Raw genomic sequence first — 19,352 nt, forward strand, 5'->3', positions numbered from 1 at the left:
ATGCATTGTTTCTGTGTCATCATAAGCATATTAGTCTGTGCTGAATATTGTACTGTTTTAAACATTATGAGACTGAAGTATCCATGTCTCTAAACTGTTCATACCCTGTGCATTACCACTTTCCATGCTAATTTGCACTGCATAGTGTGCTACACGTCTATGAATCCTGGCCAGAGTGTGAGAAAAAACAGCCCAAAATGCAAAGAAAAACACATTGCCACAGCCAGCATTATAGGTCTGTGGATGTTTAGTGATCAGTGATCACATGATTCTTCATTTCTAATGCTGAATGACCCTTTTCACAGACATTCAGAGTGGCTATTTTCATTGCAGACGGCAGTAGTACCCCTATGGTCACTCCTTCTGACCAGATACATGCACACACTTTTATGTTTATGTTATTTCTTGAGCTTTTCTCCCCAGGCCTCCACTGAAAATGAGCTCATAACGGCCCAGTGGACTATCCCAGTAAACAAATGCAAATAAATAAATAAATAATTTCTGACTGACAATGTAGTGCCTTTAAGCTTTTAAATGTCAACAGTATTTTGCAACTTTACTTCATACAAATGAAAATGTAATCATTACTGGAATTTAAGTATAAATAATGAAACGATACTCCTCCTTATAGCTGTATTGCTGCAATGCAATGAAATGATTACCTTTGATGTTTTGTGGTTTCCAGTGCCATTAAAGGAAGCAAAACTTCATTGCATAACACTCCTTCTGACCAGATGCATGCACACACATACACACAGAGTGACATATTTTTTGTTATATTTTTATTTGCATTTTGAGGTGAAATTAATCTTAACTTGACTTCCGAAATGCATAAGTATATTCTATATCTGGTAGCAGTTTATGACGCACTATGGGGTAAGTACTATATTACTATAATTATATTTATATTACTGAATAATTACTTAATATACTTTATTTTCTTACCATGTACCTACACACAGACTGTCAGACACACACACACACACACACACACACAATATTTTATTTTTCAAGGTATTATTTCCACCTTCCTGAAATAACTGTGATATGAAACAAAAGCTGAAACATAAGAATGACAATAACATATCTATTTATTTAGAATGAAAGTTAGGCTTTAAATACTGAAAATGCATAATAATGGAATGCTATGTTATATTTATGCAAGATAGTTTAGCAACATTATCTTACAAATGAATGTTAGTGTTCTTAAATACAACTTAATCAGATTGTATTCCATTAATTATACAGGTTAGTATTAATAAAAATGATTTCAAGGTCCGATTTTTGATCAGTGGAAATGGTTCCAAAATTGTACATCTGAGAACTAGGATCTGCATTCCCTATTATGTTTTGCTTTTATAACAGAAGACATCTTGTGAATGTCACCTAGTATAACATAGTTTGGGTTACTTTTCTGAAGATGCATTCCCAGGAACATGTCTTTCAGTCATTCAGTGCACGGTTGTACCTTGTAGATATTTAGATTTCTATTTTGATTTGTATAACTGTAGTTGTACGACTGCATCTTTGTTTTCTTCTCGATGCTGGAAACCTCATATTGAAATGCATTAATATAACTGCATGAGTGCTATTTGGAATGTCAGTCCTGTTGATTATAGCCTTCATCCGTGTTAACTCATTCCAAATAAGAGTCTGCTTATTTTAATGACTTCCTTAAATAATCTATACAAATTTAAATAAATGTTTTGCTACGCTTTGTGCTAGTAAAAGGGCTGTATGATATGCAAGATTTATTTGTGCCTGTTATTTTTATTTATTTTTCCCTCAAAGACAGAATTGATTGCGCCAGCTGGAATGCAGGGTCACTAAAACAGTAAACTGAATAGTGTGTGTTGTTACACCATTGTCCTCTTGTAAAGTTTACATAGGTTTTCACAAGCTTGCTTTATACCATCTCTTGTGAAGGCACATAGCTGTAGGAAAACAGACCATGAAACAGATTACAGGAGCTGGGACAAACTGAAATCATCATCACTATGCTACTTGTCATGGAGTCAGTGTGTGTCACATCAGCTGTCACCACTTCTCTTCATTCAGGCTCACTCTCCCGTCCTCTTTGCTAGCCATGCCTGACTGTCATAGGTCTTCTGTCATGCAGTCCATCCATCTCTTCTCTAGATGCCCTCATCTTCTCTTGCCTTCTTCCTGTCTCTCTAATTGTTTTCTGCTTTCTTGCAGATGTGATGAAACACCTCAGCCTGTTAGCCTCGACCTTCTCTGTAATTTGAGCTACTTTGACTGCAGTTCTCGTCTTCGTTTTTTTGTGTGTCCCACATTGCACATTCTACTACCTACCTCAGACACTTCATTTCCATCACCTCATGTTTCCTCAGTGGCTCTGCCTTCATTGCCCAGGTTTGTGTACCATGCTGTCGTACTGACCACACCACTGTTTGCACACCTTACTTCTCAGCTTCTTTGGCATTTTTTTGTTACTTCACCCCTCACACTCTGTACCAGTTGGCTCCAGCCCCTCTGATTTTAGCTTTGACCTCCTCATTCAGATTTCCCACCTCCGTAATCGCCCCTCCCAGGTACTTAAAGTTGTTGACCTGTTCCACTATTTTTCCTTCTGTCTCAGTCTTTTGATTGACACCATTTGCTGCCATAACCACTGTCTTCCTGTACTTAAGTTCCTCCTATGGTCCTTCAGTTTTGCTTTATAGTCCCCTATTATTTGCTGAAGTTCATACTCAGAGACTGCTTTTAATCCAACATTGTCTGCATACAGCATTTTTGTTGGTCTGTCCTCTCCAACGTGTTTGCTGAAGTGTATTCTACATCTGGTAACAGTTTATGGTACACAATGGGGTATGTAGCACTGTACAACAACTAGATTTATATTACTGAATAATTGCTTAGTTTATATGAAAAGAAATATAGAATGCATGTTCAGCTGTATCTAGTCCACTGCTGCCATCACTTCTGCGACTGTTTTGATTGCTCTCAAAGACAGACTTGATTGCTCCAGCTGGAATGACAGTTTAGTTGTCAGAAGTATTACAGATGAAAAAGGAAAAAACGGTGAAATCAAATTAAAGCAAGTCAACAGACATAGCAGCAGACTGAGGAAAGAAAATGGTGTTAAAAACAAATTAATTTTATTGAATTAATGTATCTTTTACTCCAAGATGACCTCACTGTTAAGTAAAGCCCTTTTCTTAGTACAATATACATGCTGGTCAATAAAATTAATTTGCTTTCAGCTGGACGAGACATAGTTTTCAGTCGTTGATTAAATCAGTCTTACAAAACCTTACAGTCAGAATAATGAATGTGAATAAGAAGCGAAACTTATTTATGCATATAAGAAGTAAACCTTTGTATCCACATAATATAACCTCATACTGAAGCCAATTCCTCACTTGAGTATTAGTGTTGTAACGGTGATCAGGCCTTTTTAATTCAGACATTTGTATATAAATCCCCCTTGAATAGTATAGTCTGCTTTAAGTTGTTTAAATCAGCTGAATGCAACCTGATAATCTGCAGTAAACATTAAGGAAAATCTGCTTATACAGATAACATAACCTGCATGGGGAAGCCATTTCCATGCTTGAGTATGGCTATCATAATGATTAGACCCTTTTAAATAAGCCATATATATCTCCCTCAGCTAGATAACAAATATTTTTGGTCAGACAGTTTATTTATTTACTTATTTAGCCTTTGCTGAATTGGTTAGTCCACCTAGGCTAATAGTTTCTTTAAGACTTATAAAAGCATTTTATTTAGTCAACAAAAATGAGACAGCTATTTTAATTAACATTTAGAAAAGGACTCTGAATAGGGATATTGTTTGTGTCTTTCAGCTTTTCTCGGTTAGGGATCGCCACAGCGGAACTCCGGTCCGCTAATGATTGGCAGTAGATATTTACGTACTGGCTTGCCGGGCCTAACGTACAACCTTCAATGAAGGAACGCCCATTCACGCATGTCGCTACACAGAAGATGCTCTAACTGAGAATCGAAAGGGCAACGTCTAACTGTGAGGCAACAACGCTACCGCATACTATAACATATTAAGTCTGTAAATTTAAATCATAACTTTTGGACCCCATACTTACAAATCCAGCAATTTCAGTGGTACATCCCATGTACTTGGATAAATCATATTAGTATATATAAAGTAATTTTAGCCATTAAAGCTTTTTTGAGGAGTGTTTCTGCCAGGATCTCCATATCTGCTCCACTTTATTTTAATTCTGATTTCACCATTACACTGGGAAAGTAGTAAGGCAACTGAAAAGATTGCTTTGCTGGCTCCACAATCCATATCTTTCACACTGCAGTTGAAAGGTTGCAACACAAAGCCAGGCTTAAGCAAGTATTGTTCAGTCAAATGGGCTTTGATATTTCAAATACCCCAGTAGATAGCATGGTTCACTGTAAGAAATCAGTATTAGAATACTCAAATACAACTTAAACATCCAGCCGGATTCAATAAATTACATGTAGGTTCTGCGCAGACCCTACATGGAGTGTATTCTTGCTCATCGCGCAGCATTGTGCAGCCTAGCGCCATGAATATTAATGACACTCGGCACATGTAGGGACGGTTTTGTGGCTCGCCCTGGTGTTATTGGTTGTGAAACCTGTATAGTGAATGTGCATCATTCCAGGGCAAAGGGCAAGCATGCATTTTCTGAAAGATATGAAGTAAGGAACACAAATGTATACGTAGTGATATATTGATTTCAGTCTTCAGTGATTTCATAATAAACCACCTACTTTACAAGGAAAAGGCCAAATAGATGATGCAAATATCTGGACATTCTGCAAAACTGTGGACAGTCTGCCTTTTGTGTTCTAATTAATTTGTTTTATCCTTTTTTTAATTTTTTTTTCTTTTTTCTTTTCTTTTTTTTATTATTGCCAGTGTTTGTGTGATGTGCCGATGGCATACACATGTTTAGCTGTGCTTAGCTGGTTTGTGCGAAGTGCAGCAGTGCACAAACTGGAGAAATGGACCACCCAGGCTGTAGACAGGACCCAGACAATGTCACATAAGAACAGAATTCATTCAATTAATATTGTGCATCGCGCAGCCATGGTAAGTGGGGTTGGGCTATGGTTAACAGCAAGAACCTTACAATAACTATTAAGATAGCAGATAAACATCTCACTAACCCATGCTTGCATGTGTTAAGTGTAGGATGGAGTGCAAATGGTATGGGGTTTTAGTACAGAGTGTAAAGGTTTTGTTTTACTGTTGTGAGAGTGCAGATTATAGCAATAAAATGCAAGATACACAACTGTTTTTTTCAATCTTCTTCTTGTAATAGCTGCAGGTGTAGAAGAACCATATATATGATAAAAGTGACTAACCCATTTACACAAGTGCCTGTATACTGAATCAGCTAAAATTACTTTGTCACTGCTGAGCATCACTTACTATCGTGCAAACACAGTGCCTAGAGTGCGCATTGTTTATACAATGGTAAGTGATGTGCAACGTTTTTAAATGTTGCAAATACAAAATTAGCACACTCTCAGTAAGCGCGAGTGATAGAATAGGTGGGAAACAACACCATATAAACTGCAACTGGTGGGGAATGCTCCCTAGATACTGAGTCTGAACTATGGCAGGCATAGGCAGGTCTGTCTGAGTTGCTGGAGAGGGTGTGCACTTTTGGGTACAGCACTGGGGTGTCCAGTAGTCCAAGATTTTTTTTGGACTCCTGGTTAAAAAGCATGGGCCCAGGTTGCTCCAGCGGGACTATTCTGGCTCAGAATATCAGCCTAAAGCCTGAAATAGTGTTGCCAGGGCCTTAACCAGTGCAACAGGTATCCCCTCCACAGGTGAACAATGCAGACATCATTTTGATGACTTACAGAAAAGGAAGCAGGATACCCTTGAGCTTTGGATCGGGGAATGTTGGGCAGGGGACACCCCACAAATGTGTAAGTGTCAATTTCATTGAGTAATTGTAAGAGTTAAAAGCTGAATAGTCGAGACTGGTATTTATACTGATGTTCTGTTCTGTTTTTCCACACTTGCTGAGGAGAAAGTTTTGCATGTTTAATCTCATGCTATGCATCTAGCAAGAATGCAAGAACCATGTGGTATGTATGAATCAGAACAGTACTGTCTAAATAGTATTTTAATAATAATGATCATGTTATAGTAATTTTGTAACATTAAAAGTTAAGGGCCGCTTAGTTGGTATTTAATAGAGTTGTATCAAATTGAGCATGCATATCTCAACTGTAAAAGAAAGTATGCATGCCGTAGTCTGTAGTGCAAAGCAATAGTGCCATATTCTCAAATAACAGTAGGCATGCATCTCTAAACTGTAAAAGGAAACGTATGCATGCAGTAGTCTGTAGGACAAAAGAAGTATTTTAGCATAGTCATCAGTTGTGGGTTCAAAAACTGCACTTCCCAAATATACGCACCATCCCTGGCAGTTCATTACGGGTGATAAACTCACACCCTCTGCCACTGCACCCAGAGGGAGACACAGGCCTGTCCTCCACGGCAGATCTACTTGAGACCAGGTAGTGCAGGGGCAGCATAAGGGGAGTTACCAGGTACTGCACCAGACATGCTGGGAAGTGGTGCTTTAGCCAGTGGAGTGGGGGCAGGTTAATCCCATGGGACAGTCCTGCCCCACACTATGCTGTGGGAAAAAACAAAAATAAAGAAGTAAACACACAAAAAAATAACTCCCCTCCAAAATTAAAATAATAAACACAAAAAAAGAAAGAAAAAAGGGATGGGGTGATAGAAGAAAAGGGAGAACATTAGTAAGTTGATAGGTGACCTACAAAGCGTTGTTGATATGTGACCTACAAAGCGTTGCTGACATGTGACCTACAAAGCGTTGTTGATATGTGACCTACAAAGCGTTGTTGACATGTGACCTACAAAGCATTGTTGATATGTGACCTACAAAGCGTTGTCGATATGTGACATACAAAGCGTTGTCGATATGTGACCTACAAAGCGTTGTTGATATGTGACATACAAAGCGTTGTTGATATGTGACATACAAAGCGTTGTTGATATGTGACATACAAAGCGTTGTTGATATGTGACCTACAAAGCGTTGTTGATATGTGACCTACAAAGCATTGTTGATATGCGACCTACAAAGCGTTGTTGATATGTGACCTACAAAGCATTGTTGATATGTGATCTACAAAGCGTTGTTGATATGTGACCCACAAAGCGTTGATGATATGTGACCTACAAAGCGTTGTTGATATATGACCTACAAAGCGTTGTTGATATGTGACATACAAAGCGTTATGTGACATACAAAGCGTTGTTGATATGTGACATACAAAGCGTTGTTGATATGTGACCTACAAAGCATTGTTGATATGTGACATATAAAGCGTTGTTGATATGTGACATACAAAGCGTTGTTGATATGTGACCTACAAAGCGTTGTTGATATGTGACATACAAAGCATTGTTGATATGTGACCTACAAAGCATTGTTGATATGTGACCTACAAAGCATTGTTGACATGTGACCTACAAAGCATTGTTGATATATGACCTACAAAGCATTGTTGATATGTGACCTACAAAGCATTGTTGATATGTGACCTACAAAGCGTTGATACAATTATCTTACTCTATTCTGTTACCTTTACATTCAATACTACAAACTCCTAACAAATACCTTTATTTACTTTTCAGACTACCCAGCTCCTAATAGCTGCACAACATACTACAGATTGCAGTAAGCAATCTTTGATGTGTGCATACATTGCACATATGTGTGGTCCAAATATACTGATTACAGTTTACAGCAAGCCACTGGTGACACTGTTTTGCAGCTCTAATGTTGCATTGCAATATTGATGAAACCTTAACATATTTAATATATTATATTATATATATATATATATATATATATATATATATATATATATATATATATATTTAATATATTTGGGAAGTGTGGATTTTGAAGGCAGAACTTATGCCTACTTTGTAATAATGAACTGTTGTTTTGCCTCCAGAGTAATGCATGCACACTTCCCTATTACAGTTAAGAAATGAATGTTCAATTTGATATAACTGTATAAGTAACAAATAAGTGCATCATAACTTTTAATGCTAAAAATAACCCCACTGTTAGGATGCATACATGCCACATGTCTCACATCCATGCCAATCTAGTGCTATGGGTTCACACATTCAGTGCCTGGTCTGTGACAGCTGTAAAAAAACATAACACAACAGAATACCATTATGCATACCAATCCTGACTATATCCAGCTTTTTTAACTCTGACAAGTAGTCTCTGTAAGTAACACTTACACATCTGTGGGGTGCCCCCAGTCCTACATTCCTCAATCCAGTGGTCAAGGGTATCCCTCTTCCTCATACTGAGGTCTCTATAGTGGTTCCTACATTGTTCACCAGCATGGGGGATACCAGTAGCACTGATCAGAGGCCAGGCCGGACTATTTCATGCCTCTGTCTTGTACTCCAAGCCACGACAGTCCCTGTGCAACAGCCTGGGCTCATGTTCTTCCACTAGGAGTCCAACAAACACTTTGGACTTCTAGGCACCCCCATCTTTGAGCAAGGAATCTCCCTCCGGTATTACTCCTGCACAAAGGACTGGTTGTCAAGACAACGACGGTTTAAGAGGAGCTTGTGGAGGTTGCACTAACTTGAACAGTGTTGCACTAACATTTAGTAGCAGTCAGAACACAAGTAACGTTGACACGAATGGATTTACTGTTGAGCAATGGTTAAAAACTGAGATATGTTTCAGTGGAACTGAAACCAATAACACTATTATTAACGCCAATCTTGAGCAGCAGTTTACTAATTTTAAGTCTTTGCTTTTTAAATACAAAAAACTGCAACTCGAGAATGAATGTTTGCTGGAATATGTAAAACGTGAACACATTCCTAAGGGTTGGCGAACGTGGAAATATCCTACGGGACTAGAGAAGGACTCCATGCTTTATCGAGATCTACTGGCATTTTTTAATAGACAAGGCTGTGAGTTGCTCTGAATTTTAATCGCTGATAACAATAGAAAAATGGCATTGATTATAAAGGGCATTAATAGACTTGATGCAGCTGTTCAGGCTGATTTATTGTTCGAACAGAAAAGTGTTGAATTTTTTAATATTTTTAGCAATGTAAATAAAGAGCTTGTTGAGTTAAAAAGTAGGAAAATGAAAAAACTAGTGAGAGATAAAAATGATTATGATGCTGGTAAAGCTTATCCTGATCCACCTAGGGGGCAACAACATAGGTGGGAAGCAACAGAATATTTTGATAATTTTAGGGGAAATGAGAACAACATTGATAACAACCCCAATGATGCCCCTTTAGGGACCAACCCCCCCCCCCCACGAGGCGATCAGAGAGATTAATGAATCAGAGGAGGGAGAGACAGGGGAGTGGGAGATACAACCATGAACGGGGGCAGAATCAATGGAAAGGGATTCGGGAAACGAACTGTAGGTAGAAGCTACTGCCAATAATTTAAATCACAACAATTGTTTTATTATTAAAAATGCATTAGGGGACTTCATTATTTTCAACTACAGTGATGCAGTAGTTAACACAACACTGAGCTGAATTGCTCTCAGAAGGATTGAATTTTGTGCCAGCTAGGCATACCAACATAGTCAGCACAATGTCACAGCTTTAAGTATACACGAGGAAACTCAATCTGGCTTTATTTTTTTCTGATACTAATACACTGAGCAGCAATTTAGGGTACAATTTTAATTTGCATAAACCAAGTACTTTTATTCCTCCCCAGCACCCCATGGTCCAGACATTTGAGGCACTATGTGAGCAAGAAATAAGGACAACATTACAGGGACCAAAAGCTGCCAAGATTAACAACTTGACTGATGAGGAATGTGGGATTTTGAAGGATATTTTGGAAAACACTGACATTAGAATTATGATGCTAGATAAAGGAGGAGGCCTGGTGATTATGGATAACAACGACTATAATAGTAGGATGTATAGAATTCTTTATAGTGAGACATATACTGAAGTCTCACGAAATTAACTGAATATTGCCTTACAGAAATATAGACTTGAATTTAGAACAACTATTGCTTAATGACCAGATTACCCTGGATGTATTTCGTTTTTTAGAGACTCCACACCCTAGGATTCCCACCATTTTTGGAATCCCAAAAATCCACAAAGATATTGGCAATCCACCTATGCACCCTATTGTAGATGCTAAGGCCTCTAAACCATTCTCCCTAGCTCAATTTGTGGACAACCAAGTCAAGAATTTGTTAGCTGGTAGGGAATTTCTTATAAAGGACTCTTGGTATTTTCTGGGTAAAATTAAACCTGATATGTATCATGACCATTTAATATTGGTTACTATAGATATATGTGATCTTTTTCCGTGATTCCCCATGACCGAGGTTTGGAATGGTTTTATGACCATCTATGCTTGAACACCTCGCTTGACCATGATACTCTTTTGACAATCAGAGAATGTATGCAAATGGTTTTGGAAAATCATTTTATTAGTTATGATGGCCAGCTCTTTAAGCAAATGTATGGTGTAGCAGTGGGGGCGTGTTGTGCCCCTGTTTTCACCAATATAGTTATAGCACAATGGGAGGATTGTTACGTGGTGAATCCTGGGTTTAAGATCTCATGGGTACTGTATGGGTGGTACCTGGATGATATTGTTCTTTTTTGGTATGGTACAGAAAACGACCTGAATAGGTTTTTCAAGTACCTCATTGAAACTACTACTTTTTTGAAATTCACCATGAATAAAAGTGATGATTTTATTAATTATCTAGATGTGACTATTAAGAAAGACCATGTTATGAAACGCTTCAGTTCCCATTTATACAGGAAGCCCACCTATTCTAATTCATTGCTTTATTTTAATAGCCGACACCATTTGCATCAAAAGAGATCATTGGTCAAGGGACAGTATGTAAGGCTGGCTAGAATGGCCTTGGAAAGAAATTACTTCATCAAAGAATGTTCAACACTTAAAGCGATGTTGATGAGAAGGGGATATCCCAAGAGCTTTATTGATAATATAGCTGGAGAAGTTTTAAACAAAAGGGAAAATGGTAATTTTAAAGCATTATTATTTTTCCCAGAAGGTATCCCTAATACACATGATAATAACAGGGTGAATAGGTATCGTAGGGCGTTTACACTTCCATTTACCATTGAATTTTATGGTATTAATGATATTGTGGATACGTTTTGGTCCATTTTCCACTTGGACCCTAACATCATTAAAAAAGTGGGAGAAAAACCATTGACTGTATATAGAAAAACCATGTCAATTAAAGGGCTAGTTGAACACAGAAGAATGGTAAGGAGTGACGCAGGAGGGACCTTTAAATGCGGCAGCTGTGGGCAATGTGGTTACATTACAGACACGAGGGAAATTAAAATTAAAACTGTAGGTAGGATAAAAACATAGAAAAAGTTCTCCTGCTATCTAAAGGAGTTGTTTACATTGCTCTATGTACCTCCTGTGATGGATTTTATGTTGGGAAAACCACCAGGGCATTAAGGAAGCGTATCTATCAACATGTGTATGACATTAAAAATAAGAAAGAAACTAATGCACTTTATAGGCACATTGCGAATCATCCTAGTAATCTAATATGTCATTTAGGCCTGTTGTGTATATTGCTGTACTGTCTGTGATAGTGGTAGCACTGTTAGTAGTTTAGTGTTAGTAGTGCACCATAGTACTGCAGGTATTAATGTATGCCTGTGTTTCTCCCATTTTATGATAGGTGATCATGACAGTGGGAGTGCGGGCCCTGTGCTACCTGATATCAGTGTCTCATCAGCCACTGATGATGATGGTGGCAAAACTGTGGCACAGGTTGAATCTGACACAAAGGTTCACATCAAGCCACCCCCTTCTTTTTCCATGGACACAGCCAGTAGGCCTATGCCTACCCAGTCCACTGAGCCCACAGATATAGGACAGGTAGAGGGTGATGACATTGAGCAGGGAAGTGTGGCTACTGCGGCTTCAGTGCCTGTTGAGTCTGTCCGTAGCCAAAGTGTTGGTGAGGTGCCACTCAGGAGGGTTGATAGTGGTGCTTGGAGGGGGCCTGCTGTCCCTTCTCCATCTGCTGCAGGAGTCTCTTCCCTTATCACTCAACATATGTTTAGGGCCATCATGGAGGCACAAGCATGTTTAGAAAGTTGCTCCAGACAAATGGTCAGTGTTGTGGATGTGGCAGAATCTGACATGCATGACTGTCTCCACCATGTCGCTGATTCCCTGGATTGGATGAATGACACAATGGAACAAGGGTATCTGTGATGGACTGAGTGGTGTCTGCCATGGAACAGGCAATGTCTGTGATGGAGCATCTGCTGGGAGGGGAATGGCATCCTCATGGGCGTAGGTCAGCCACAACATCTGCTGAGAGCCAATGTGGCCATTCCTGATCACGCTCCTATAGTGGCAGTACTTCTGCTGGTCCATCTGCGCATGTGCTGTCCACATTCAGACATGGCAAACCACAGGGTCCTGGTCCAGGGTGTTCCCATAAAGGGAGCATGTCCAGCAGACATCTGTTGTGCTCAGGTAGCAGCACTCCATCGAGCCTTGGGCATGGAGGTGCCAATGCATTTCCTGGCAGAGCCAGTTCCCATGGTTGGGGCAACAGTGATGAACTGCCACATCTACCATGCATGGCTCACACCTGTCCAACATACCAAGACATAGAGCTAGCACTGAGTTTGGCTGTGTTCATGCAGACTTTCACACACCAGGTGCACATGGAGGAACCCTACAGACAAACACACAGCCTGCCTGCTTCACATTCCTGCTCACACATACACTCACCAACCATTTTTGTCAGCCTAGGCCTCCTGCTTCCCCCATCAGCCTGTGCAAATGATGATAACTGTGCTATATCCCTGTTTTCTTTCTTTTGGATTCAAGGATAAAAGCTTTCTGTCTGATGCACATTAGTGCCTAGTATATCTGTATTTGTGCTGTTGAACCGATAATTGTATCTGTCAGTTATATTTGCCTTGCCAAATGTTACAGTGGATAGCATCATCATGACAGTACTTTCTAGTGTATTCTCTTGTAAGGGTTGTGAAGTCAGGAACTTGTAATGTGACTCACTACTTTATAACCTTTCTTTTTAATGTTTTCCAATACATACATACAGTGCACATCATAAGACATGCCATCACATTCAGATCTCAGGATTGCATGACAGCACTGTAGTCAAACTCATCAGAACAATAATACAGTATAATGCTCTCTTTTGCATGAACCTCACCGGACGCATGCAGCAGCTGGCCAGACCACAGCACTTTCTCATCAAGATAACACAGAGCCTACTAACCATGACATGATGTATGTGGGTAGATTAACAGAAATGCCACAGTCATCTGTCTGGTACCACAGTACATTGTAACTGTGATTCTAAGCCTGTTACTTTTGGTTTAAGCAACTGGGCTTCAAGCCAGTTGTCTTACATTATGAAGGTTTGTAGCCTACACTCTGGTGAGAAGAGGGTAGCCTCTGCCCTTCTGAGCTAGAAATTTATGGTTGAAAGATTATTGTGGCTGTTGTTCTAAGTCTCTTTGCTATGGTTTAAGCACTTGGCTTCCAAACCAGTTATGTTGCATTAGGAAGGTTTATGGTGTAGACTCTTGTGCAGGGAAGGATAGCCTACGCCCTTCTAAGCTGGGATTTGCTGGTTGAAGGCTTATTGTGTCTGTTATTCTGAAAGTGTATTAGTTCTGGTTTAAGCACTTGTGTTCCAGACCACTTATTTCACACTAGGAAGGTTTGTTGCCTACACTTTTGTTTGAGTGTCTATTTGATTGCTGCTTTATTTAAAACGTTTGTTCTTCTGTTATCATTCAGATTTTTTGCACTTTGGATTTCTAGGACTTCTGCATTTTATAGCATAGCAAGCTGTAGGCTTGATCAGTCTAGACAGTTTGGTATTGTTGGAGAACGAAAACCAGCCCTCTTACATTAAGAAGGCCTCCCCTACACCCTTGTGGCAGCACTGTGCAGCTAAGAACACATCTGATTTGGGGATTGCTGGAATAAGGCTCACTGTTGGCCTTTCCCTTTTTTTTTTACTTGTTTAAAATAGTTTAACTTTGCTTATATTCCAGTGTTGTGTTTTGGGGTGTTTGCACTCAGTTTACTGTAGCTGCTTAGAGCTTGCACTGCTGCCCTGCAAGCAACTCATGTGTGCATTGTGAAATAGTGACACAGTTTTGAAAGCCTAGCCCTCCGTAGAATAGACATTTTGTTACTCTTACACCAAAACCTGGTCCATCTAGCCCAGTCACCACTACTTACTACATTATATACCTTCCATAATGGACAGACAGTTTCCCACCATGTCTCCAGGCAGCCTGATGGACATGGGTATCCTGTGGCAACAGAGCAATTGCCTCATGTATACTGACAGCCAGTTGCTGCTAAAATAAACTAATACAACATGTGAGAGCTGTATCTATTCTATGAATTTGGAATCAGTTCTCTCACATAACAACAAACCAGATATAAAACATGTCAGCACATACAATTCACTTGTTGCGCATAAGCTCATAACACATAAACCCACATATGCAGAGATACTTGCTAAAAACCTAACTAAAGATTGGATACCTCCCAGGTGCAAACCTGCTGCACACAGTGCAGACCCAACAGAAACCACTACACATAATAATACACACACCAGTGTCTCAGCCAATAAGCCCCTCAGGCAAAACACCTAAACACCAAATGTCTTGCTGATAAGCAACTTGATAGTGAGACACACAGATGTCCCCTTCACCAGGCAGGACAATGAGAAGGTCACAGTCAGCTGCCTGACAGGTGCCAGAGTCTATCAGATCACACATGCACTCAAGTCTCTCAACAAAAAGTACCGTTATGACTGTCATAGTCGATGTTGCAGTGAATGACTGGAGATGCACCTCACTATATTATATGAAGGTGCTTGCCTCCCCCATAGTGGCCTTTTTAGACATTGTCAGAAGTAAAGCTCTAAAGTAAAAGTATCCACTAAAGACGAACTGAAGGTTATGCTGCTTAATGTATGGAGTGTAAATCAAATGGCACTCATTGGAAGAACTCCTTACCTTGGCAGATGCCCACTTCTGTGCAGTCACACAGACATGGTTCAAGGCCTCAGTCAGCACCCTGGCCATGCAGGGGTAAAATGCCTTCCACATATTCACACATCAAAACTACCATGAAAGAACCAAAGGTGGAAGTGTATGCATCTTCATTAAAGATAAATACACTGCAAGACCAGTCGAAGAGTATGATTCTGTAGCACTACAAATCCATCTAACTGTATGTAAACCTCCCTTCTATATCATAGTTACAGGTCCCCCACCCTGAACCACAAGGACCACTCTGTCTACGTGGACCTAATTGAGTCCCTTACTAGACAGCCAAACACCTTTGTCATGTGTGATTTCAGCTATCCTTCCATCAATTTGGAGTAATATATGTGCACAAACACACTCACCCTAAGGTTCCTAGACTTTGTTAACACACATGCTGTGCAACAGATAGTCTGCACCCCCACCAAGGGGCTTGAATGTCCTAGACTTAGTACTGACCAACATAGTGGTTCTCTGCACTAACCCCTGTGTGTTGTCCCTCCTGGTCAGGTCAGATCACAATTCAGTCTCTTTCACGTTCACAATCATATCTGACACCTCTGAAGAGCAGAAACAGTGAAACATTTCTCTAAAGCAAACTATAGGCCCCTAACCAATGCCATAAATAGTTGCAAACGACCCGCTGTTACTGTCAACAATGACTGCTATACAGAGGTGTACACGAATGGCATGTATAAACAGCTATACAAATGTATAGAGTTGGCTGAACATGAAAGGATCAAAACAAGTTCCTCACAGAAAACAAGCCACCCTAGTGGGCATCAGGCATACATAGGTATACAACAAGTGGAAGAAAATAATGCCTAGGAAAAATAGGGAACTGACTCAGCAGAGGAAGGATAGCCCCCATAGCTTGAATAGGGAAATTAGCTATCTTGAAAAGTTCTCTAAAGCCACATACAAACCTAAAGTAGTATCCCTAGCTCAACATAACCAGGAGGCATTCTTTAGCTACGTCAGACATCTAAAACTGAAGGCCCAGCTTTGTGACCAACTAGTAGAGGATGGTACCACTCAAACTGACCCTGAGGACATCACCAACCTATCAGACAGCTTGGGGCAAACTTCACTCCCCTGTCCCCACCAGACATACTCCAAAGTAAACCTGTCACCAGTCTTCTACCTAGTAACTTCCTATGAACCTAAGGTGACATCTGCCTGGGCTCCAGGCTGGTATCTGATTGTGGCCTGGTGGGATGGTTGCATATGCAATAATCTGATATAGCTGATTACATCAGCATTATCTGTTGAGCATATGGTGATGACAGTGTCCCACATGCTGGTATAAAAGGTTCTCTGTAATGTCCAGTAACATCTGTCACATACACACAGCTGACTGAAGTGAGAACAGAACCGCTACCTATCTAAGTACACAGGCTACAGAACACAGTACTATATGCAAACACCATGGCACATGTCTGACTTTTACATGTCTGCAGGTCAACTTATAGTGATTGACATTAGCAGGCCATGTGGGAGACAAGAGATTGGGAGGGCTGCATGTAATGGATGCGTAGGCTTCTGCAAGTATGAAAAGACTTGCATCCATGCCACTGGTGAAGTAATTGTAGGATAGCACATCTACTCTGCTGTGTAGACACACACACACACACACATATATACACACATATACACACACACACACACACACACACACACACACACACACACACCCACACACACACACACACACACACACACACACACAACTGCAGTAAGAACAGAATCCCAGCCTAAGTATACATACTATAGAACTCAGTACTTAACGTAAGCACCACAGCACAAGTCTGACTTTTACATGACTGCATGTGAACTTATGGTAGATGACATCAGCAGGCCATATTAGGGACAACAGGTTGTGAGGCCTACATAGGCACATAGGTTCATGGGTTCATATGATGCCAGTAGCCTAACTGTACAGTGTGTCCTAGGTGTGTAGAAGCCTAGTTGTGTAAAAACACAAGTACCCTTATTGAGCATAGTTGGATGTTTGAATTTAGCAAAGCAAGGTTGTCAGCACCACCACCTGTCCCTGTCCATGAGGGAGCACATAATATTATATATTACACTTTGTAGTGTGGCTAATATATGTGTGCAAAGAATACTGAACCCCCAGGGTTTTATTGCTTGGGGGTGTACAACACATGTATGTATTATGAATATATGACGTATACTGAGAATGTGCCCTGAAAAAAAATCATATATACAGAAGATTAGCCACATTTGGACTGTCACCTCCAGACACAGAGGTAACAACAACGTAATCATGCTATATAGCCAATTGGACAGAATCAAGTTTGTGAAGTAGACATGTGTGCGACATGGAGAGTTATATATGGGACAATTTCCTTTTTGGGGACAGGTGCCCTATTTTTGTTTTTGAAGAGAGAGGAATTTTGGGGAAGGGACATGGATATGTCTGAGGCAGGTAATTTGGCAAGGTGAGGAAGCAACTGCTGACAGACGGGACATATAAGACAAGAGACAAGGACACGAGGTGGGTGAACACCATGGTTGGGGTAAGGGTGTGGACCTTGCAAACCTATGGATGTTAAACTGGGTGACAGTGATAATCGAGTTCTCACCCACTGGACTGTCATCAATGTCACCTCACTGCACCAGTGGCTGCAGTGGCTGACATCTGCATCTCCTTGTGTTATGGAGTACAGTGATGGAGAGCAGTGTTTCCATCTGGCATAGGTGTCCAACCACAGTGTGGCACACAATCCTATGCACCATCCCCATCAGTTCTTCTCAGATGACAAAATCACCAACTCTAACACTGCTTCTGGAGGGAACTACAGGCTTGTCCTTTGGGGAAGAAGTACCTAAGGGGCTAGGTAGTGCAGGCACAGCACATGGGGTGCTTCCAGGTTGTGACTCAGACATGTTGAGCCTTGGTGCCATATCCAGTGGAGTAGGGATAGGTGGATCCCGTGGTCCAGGCCTATCCACACTATGGCATAAGTCTGATTTTTAACAGGAATGCAAGTGAATTTATAGTAGATGACATCAACAGGCCATGTGGAAGACAAGAGGTTGGGAGGCCTGCATAGGTACTTTGCTTCACAGGGCCATCTCAGCCTAGTAGCCTAATAGCAGTAGGCTATCTGGAAGTCTAGCTTTGTAACAACACAAGTACTCTTATTGAGCATACTTGGCTGTTTGAGTTTTGCAGAGCAAGGCTGTGAACACCACCAAGTGCCCTTCTCCATGAGTGAGCACACAGCATTATGTATAATACTTTGCATTGTGGTTGATATATGTGTAGAAAATGTAATGAGACCCACAGCTGTAATGCTTGTTTGGGGTGGTTTGGGGGGGGACAAATGAATGTATTGAATTAACATTTGTTATTATTATTATTATATTATTAATATGTTATATTATATTATATTATATCATATTGTATTATATTATATAATATTACATTATATTATATTATATTATATTATATTATATTATATTATATTGTGCCCTTATTTTGCAATATTTCCACATGTAGTTTTATGTTATACAAAGGAACTGGGCAATAAGCAGCAATAATAAAATAACATATATACAATTCCTAGCGCAGCATGCTCTGGATTTGCGAGATGGTTAACAAAGTGTACACCCATGAGAGATAGGCCTGTTTGTATACAGGGAAGCAGTGTGCAAACTGAGGTGCATTACTAGTGCTTTCTACTATACCCCGATCACATCTGTACTCCAGGCCGGCTTTTTTGCAATGGCTAAGTGCATTAAAAAGAGCATACAGTGGTGCAGTGCTGCAGTGGTTAATGTTGTTGCCTCACAGCAAGAGGTTCTCTGATTCAATTCTTGGCTGGGGTCCTTCTGTGTGGAGTCTGCATGTCCTCCCTGTGTTTGCATGGGTTTCCTCTGGCTACACCGGTTTCCTCCCACATTCCAAAGACATGCACCTGGAGTGTTTCTCCCTGGGCCTGATAATGCAAAGTCGTGCGCTGGCAGCTTGCATACTACTCTTCATAGAGTACCATATTACCTGCTGCAGGGCTATGAGAGCTTTAGAGATGTATTTAAGTGTAGCATAAAGGGTCAGCAGTAAGGCATGTGCTCATAAGGCTCCATAAGTAGTCTGTTACACTACTCCTTTAGCATACTTGAATAATATGAAGGTCCTGTAGTCCATACTATGCAAGTTACCCCAAAAGAAATGTAAGAAATGTGT

At 40.2% G+C, this 19,352-nt stretch overlaps 1 protein-coding gene across 1 annotated transcript in view; it reads left to right on the top strand.

The window, feature by feature from the left end:
* Positions 1-743: 743 nt before the first annotated feature.
* The window catches only part of LOC122791750 (SLAM family member 5-like), a 128,681-nt gene continuing 110,072 nt past the window's right edge, over positions 744-19,352 (top strand). Inside the window, exon 1 of the mRNA XM_044059664.1 lies at positions 744-876. Within this exon, the coding sequence (XP_043915599.1) occupies positions 828-876 (49 nt within the window). The 5' untranslated portion in view covers positions 744-827. The remainder of the gene's footprint in view (positions 877-19,352) is intronic.

Source organism: Protopterus annectens, chromosome 17.part0 (genome assembly GCF_019279795.1).
Source record: "Protopterus annectens isolate FY-2018-M chromosome 17.part0, PAN1.0, whole genome shotgun sequence".
NCBI classification, from domain to species: domain Eukaryota; kingdom Metazoa; phylum Chordata; order Ceratodontiformes; family Protopteridae; genus Protopterus; species Protopterus annectens.